The 6,379-nt window shown below is 35.6% G+C and overlaps 1 protein-coding gene and 1 long non-coding RNA gene across 4 annotated transcripts; one reads left to right on the top strand and one right to left on the bottom strand.

The window, feature by feature from the left end:
- The first annotated feature begins 1,227 nt into the window (after nt 1-1,227).
- Nucleotides 1,228-4,179, top strand: LOC125580657. Of its 2 annotated transcripts, none has more exons than XR_007318392.1 (4): nt 1,228-1,686; nt 1,849-1,900; nt 2,141-2,246; nt 2,595-4,179. It is a non-coding gene; the product is annotated as an uncharacterized LOC125580657 (long non-coding RNA). The 2 variants fall into 2 exon arrangements; XR_007318391.1 differs by having other exon boundaries at nt 1,255-1,686; nt 1,849-1,894.
- A 106-nt stretch (nt 4,180-4,285) lies between these two features.
- LOC106362649 (protein PHLOEM PROTEIN 2-LIKE A2-like) lies at nt 4,286-5,926 on the bottom strand. Of its 2 annotated transcripts, XM_022694207.2 has the most exons (3): nt 5,339-5,922; nt 4,911-5,041; nt 4,286-4,840 (listed from the first exon to the last, which is right to left on the bottom strand). In XM_022694207.2, exons 2-3 carry the CDS (start codon nt 5,000-5,002, stop codon nt 4,396-4,398), a joined length of 537 nt encoding a protein of 178 aa, XP_022549928.2. In that variant the 5' UTR covers nt 5,003-5,041; nt 5,339-5,922; the 3' UTR covers nt 4,286-4,395. The 2 variants fall into 2 exon arrangements, with proteins under 2 accessions (XP_022549928.2, XP_022549927.2); XM_022694206.2 differs by having other exon boundaries at nt 4,911-5,926.
- Between the last annotated feature and the right edge of the window lie 453 nt (nt 5,927-6,379).

Raw genomic sequence — 6,379 nt, 5'->3', positions numbered from 1 at the left:
GAAAAGTTGAGCTTTCTTATGTTTTAAGTAATGATCACGCGTGTACTTCTCATCACAGTAGTAACACATCCCTTTAGTTCTTCTCTCACTCATCTCAGCACTCGTAAGAAACTTCCTCAAAGGTGGACCATTATCACTTCCTTTCTGACCTTCCTTACTCACGACATTTTCACTCTTCAATGTTAACAACCCTTTTTGAGAAAACGGAGTTGCTTGACCCTTTCCACCACTCCATGCATTAGTGTTAGTCTTCCTGGGATGAGCCTTCTCATATAGCCTGCCCAGCACCAGACACTGACGAATGTTCTCAGGCCTGAACATCTGTATGTGCATCTGTGTATCCATTCTCAGCCCTGCCAAATACGCACTCATCAAGTACTCTTCTGACATCTTCAATCTTGAACGAATCAACTCAAATTTGGCGTGATACTCAGTGATTCCTTTTGTTTCTCTAAGTTCTTTCAACTCTGCCATAGGATCATCCAAAATTTCATCAAATCTTTCTCGCAACAAATTTTTATAAGCTCTCCAATTCCGCAATATAGTTCTCTCTTCATCCTCCTGCATCAATGATTGATGCCATGTTGACGCAAGGTCATCGAAATGCAAGGAAGCTATTCCCGCCTTGGATTCCTCCGGTGTTCGATCGATATCAAAGAACTGCTCCACCTTCGTAATCCATTCTTTGAGCTTATAGCCATCAAAGCGTGGAAAATCGATCCTCCCCATTCTTGTCAAACCAGAGTAGTGATTCTGAACCCTAAGTTCGCGATGTATATCCGGTGTCGCCGATACTCCCGGAGAATCAGCTCTCTGAGATCTTTCGCCATTCGTAGATATATTGTTCTTCATCATCATCTTGACTGCTTCGAACATATCGGCAATGCTCCGATCAATCTTCTTGTTTTGAACACTCGCATTCGCCACTATCATCAGCTGTAATTTGTTCACCACCGCATCTTCAACTTCTCGTAAGGTCGATTCCTTCAACGCCGCTACTGCTCGTGTTTCCGCCATAGATTCCGTTCCTAAGCTTCCGATTCCGAAGATCGCTGGCTTCTGATACCACTTGATAGCGTAAAACGTAGTTTCGCTATACTCAACTCGCCGTTCGTAAAACAACAAGCTGTAATCCACTCGTAATCGTAAGAGATTGTGATTTAAGAATAATCTCCAAACGAAATGAATCAAAGAGAATTACAGAGTTATATCAAGATTTTAAGAAAGTTTTATAACTGAATTTCTGAATGAATGAATCTAAAGATCTCTCGTCTCTTTTATATCTTCATCGGAACTAACGAGTTACTGAGTCGACTCGCCACAACTCGTTAGTTTCGAATACTCCACGTGTCTTCTTCTCAGAGGTTTTCCCTTCTTCCGTAACAACTTCTTAACCCCCAATCTCCATACGCCAGCTGGCTCTTCATTTATTCTGTAACAGCATGACGCATGCGCTTCCTTTCCCCTGACTGAAACGGCCGGAGTTATAGCTTCGTTTTTATTCCAATTAATTCCATCTCAAAATCATCTATTCAGTCCTCTCAATCATAAGCTTCTCAAAAAAATCCAGAGAAAATGTTTCTCCGCAATCCTCCTCCGATTTAAAGGCTGGCCTGTTGAACCTACTCCGTCAAGGCTCGCCTCCCTCTTGCGATGATCACTGAATCCCGTCGCAACCTCTCTTGCGTAAGATTTATATCTATCAGTTCATTATAATCCAGATATTTTATAAATCGCACATGATCTGATTTAGTTGTTTGGCCATTTAGTTGTTTGGCTTGAGAAATTATACGTATTTGAATTGTTCAATAAATTCTCGCTAATAGCATCGTTATGGAACAATTGCAGAAGCATCTGGAAAAAAAAACAGGGGCTGAAGCATAGAAACAATGAGGTTATTGTATGTTTCTTTAACTCTTCGATTATGTTCTGACTAAAACATATTGGATTTGAAAGGTCTGACTTTTCTAAAAAAATATATATTGACAATAATTTCATCAAGTTTTGCGGAACCACGGTTAACTAATCAGTTATTCTCTCTCTCCCTCTCTCTTTTCTTCTTGACTATGTTACTCTGTTTTGATATTTGTCTGATCCATTGTTATTTAGTGTTATTTCTAATTCTTCATTTCACTTTCAGTAACCAGTAAGGCGAGATGAAAAACAATTGGTAACATCAATTAGAGGAAGAGGAATTGGTACAGCAATCCATCTTCTTCCACTGTCTTCGAGAACAAACGCAAAAGGTATTCTTCAAATTATATGATTATGTTGTCAATGCGACTTTGATTCTATGTATTCTCTGATTTTGGAATAACAAACCCTGTTGGTCAGTGTTAGATTTGAAAGTCTGATCACTTTTTTCTTTTGTTGTATGTGTGTGTTGGTGGTGTATTGGGTCTTCTTAATTCTATTATCTTAGATTGTCCTCTACAAAACCTTTGTTTCTCTTTGTGCTTCATAGTTAAGCAACCATAGTTGATAAAAAAAAAAGAAGTTAAGCAACCATATTTTTTCCTGATTAGTTGTAAGAAGCGTTATCGACTCATTTCAAATGTTCTTAAATTAAAATGTATGTTATTACCCTCTTTCAGGTAACTGCAGAGCAAGGTGTGTTGGGATAAGCTTGAAAGAAGATTGAGAGAAAAGACAATCCTAATCCTATTTGTGTTGAGATTATAAAGAGATAAAGATAAAGAGATTGTGATATATCTAGATATGATATTACTTATAGGAAAAGGATTGTAAACATCTATATATAAAGATGTGAGAGAGAGAGATGAGATTTGTGAGGAATATTGTGATTGTGAGAGCTTAAGTTTTTGAGCTAGTTTTCTTAAGCTAATAAGAAGAGATACATTCTTATAATCTGTGTGTTCTTTACAAAGGTTTACAACAATAAGGTGTTCAATAGTTATCAGAGAATACGAAGAAGCGCAAGTAGTTACATAGCTAAGTAACAGTTGCATGATTTTGTGTGTGTGCAGATATTTCCAATGAACATAAAAGTAACAGCAGGGACATTAGTTATGTTGGCCTCATGGGCAAGTAGTTCGATCGTCACTTATGATTTTCAATTTTCTATCCGAGGGACTATGAGGACTGTGACGGCAGGAACAATCTTCAAGGCTCTAGAGGCTGCAAAGCTCGATAGGAGGTTACAGTCCAACACTCGAGTCCTGATTTAGTTTAGAAGCTCATCAGCAGCACGCTAATCCCTCCCATGACACATCTGTGATGAAGCTACAAGGTGACCAGCAAGTCTTAAGCGGAGCTAAAAATAGGTATCTTGAGTAGAGAATTGAGACGATTGCTCAAGCCGTGCCTATGTGACTACTTCTAACAATCACTCACTAGATGAATCAAGAGCACAAAGTTGTAGAGATGGTCTATCAATATATGCTTTCAGTTACTCATCCACCATTTTTCTTAACTTATGTAAAAACGAGCGAAAGAAGAAAGAAGAATATTTAATAAAGTTTAAATCAGTTGTGATTTAACAATTATTTTCATCAAAATTAAATAAGGATGATAAAAACAATTAGATCATAATTATTCTCTATGTCAGATAAATGCATATTTTGTTTTACAAATATTTACATAGATATATTTCATTTCATTTTTTAAAACAAAGATCCACAAGTTGGATAAATTATTATATTTACATATCTTTGATAAAATTTTATTTTCAAAAATGCTAAGACCGTTAAACAAGAAAATGCTACTATATTTACACAAATATATTTACTCTTATTTTTCAAAGCAAAGACCCACAAATTGAACATAATTAATATATTTACATATCTTTGCTAGATATTTTATTTTCAAAAATGCTATGAAAATATATATTAAAATGTTATAATTTTATTAGAATATATATTAGATAGTCACATTAAAATTTTGTTATTAAAATAACTTAAAATAAATAATATTAGAAAACTTCAAAGCTGGGTCCCTCTGTTTTATTTTTTTTGTTGTTTTACAATTTATTTGTAACCGATCTAATAATAAATTTTACTCATATATATTTACTTAATCTATAATTACAAGTATTTACTTAATATGACTAATAATTAACCGACCTAATAATAAATCTTACTCATATATATTTACTTAATCTATAATTACAAGTTAGTTTTTTCCTCACGAGATTCTTCAGATTCATCAAACTACAGAAAATTACCAAAAATGATGTGATGACACCATGGAAAAAATAAATAAATCAAAACTACTTATCAAGACAGCAGGGTATATTTAGTCTTCAAATATAATAACATGTACATAATTTAACTAATATGTATATTTTTAAATATAACGATTTATAATAAATATTTACTGTAACTATTTACATTATTTTGAAATTATCATCCCGCCCGTAGGGCGGACCAGCCCTAGTCATTTATATGATGTACATAGATCATAGTAACTTTCGTATTCAATTTTATTGTTTAAGCTTACAAAATTTAATATTTTGATTCTTGGGTTAGCAACACCTTTCACAACCAGACCGGACTTCCACAACCCACCTTTAACCTCATACATCGAAAACTCAATCTTCCCGAAAATATATTCCGGCGATGTCCTGAACTCACCGGCCAGAATCTCCACCCACCGGTTTCTTCCTAACATAGTCATATTCTCTTGCCGCTCTTTGGTTTCTCCTGTCGGTAAAACCGGTTTGAAGTTAACCGGAACTTCCCATCCCTGCGCAGGATCAACCAGCTTAACCACAAACACAACCTCGTACAAACTGTTGGGAGTTAGATTCTCCATCTCGAAGTTTCCAAACACTTCTAACCAAGCTACCCATTCCAGCTTTGCAACCTCAATTCTTGCATCACTGTAAACAAATATACATATTTAAATGAAAACTTGAAAATACACAATTGTTTTAATCAAACATTTCAAACCTGGATGTTTGGTCTATATCAGTAAACCAACTCCAGTTATTATTTGTTTGAAACTCAGCCAATGAAATCGCTATATCTCTCGCGTACAACATGAAGCAGTTCTTCTTAGCTTTACCCTCTATCCAGTACTTCTGAATATCAAATTCCATCATCAATAAAATTTAATTACTCTGCACTAACATATATATAGAATTTTATAGTCTTTTAGTTGGTGTTTCTCTTTATTGAATCAAACCAAGAAAAATAAGGGAAATTGCACCCTGTAACCAACAAAAAAAAACAATAATTCACAAAATAATCAAATCCCCATTTTTTCTCTTTCTTTCTCTTCCTATCTCTCTCTAACAAATTAATTTTAGTTTTTCTTTTGGTATTTCACCAATTCACCCGAAAAATAATAGGAAGTTCAACAAAAACAAGTTAAAGACCTGTTTCTTGTCCTTCAAGAAAACGCCATCGAATAGCTGAGGGTATAACTTGTCAAGAGACGACGTAGCATCAGGAGGAAGAGCAGAGTCTTAATATTTTAGAATCGCTTCGTAGTTATGTGGTGGTTTTGGCTTTGAGAAGATTGACGATATTGTTCCCATTGCTTAATCTCGCTCTTTCTTGATTTTTTTTCTTTTGTATGTTGACATGAAGCAGAAACAAGCTGCCAGACTTGAGAAACGAACTGCCAGACTTGAGAAGTTAGTTAGAGACTTATAAAGTTTTATAAGGCTTTATAAGGTATCCTATTGAAAAGAAGAAGAAGAGAAAAGAAGACTCTTGAAGATATTTTTTTAAAACAATGAATATTGTATTATATTGTGTATGAGGCAATTTGCCTTTAAATGCTTGTACTCAGATCCACAATTAAATCAAGGAAAATATTTTCCTCGTTCTCTCTCTCTCTCAAATTCAAACATTACTCTCTCTCTCTTGTTCATCCTGTTCTTCATTTTCTCTCATGGTATCAGAGCACTAAGCTCCTATACCTCTTACTCGCTTCCGCAAACACTCTTACTTTACTTCTCTCTTCCTTTCCAACCATCTAATTTCTCTGTTCTTGCAAGAATCTGTCTTTGTCCACTGGATAATAGATCTACTTTTTCTAGTGCTCATTTCTCTGGTTCTGGTTCCACAGTTAATTAACTCAAACCAAACTCAAAAAGAAGTGATGGAGCAATACAAGCCTGTTATGATTCCGGTTACTCTAAAAGGAGGTAACTACATTACCTGGTCTAGATTGGCCAAAACTGCTCTTGGAGGACGAGGTCTATGGGAGCACACCACCACGAGTGAGGCACCAAGAAAGATCACCCAAGGAGCTGACGGCAAGGAGATTGTAGTGGTGGATGAAGGCAAATGGGGTCAGGAACATCTCATGGTGCTGTCTTCCTTGCAAGGCTCGCTTGATACTCCAATAATGGAGGCTTACTCTCATTGTGAGACCGCAAAGCAATTGTGGGAAACTCTTCACAAGATTT

Source organism: Brassica napus, chromosome C1 (genome assembly GCF_020379485.1).
Source record: "Brassica napus cultivar Da-Ae chromosome C1, Da-Ae, whole genome shotgun sequence".
NCBI lineage: Eukaryota > Viridiplantae > Streptophyta > Magnoliopsida > Brassicales > Brassicaceae > Brassica > Brassica napus.
Note: the sequence above shows the minus strand (reverse complement) of the source record. Positions and strands in the feature narration are given on the sequence as shown.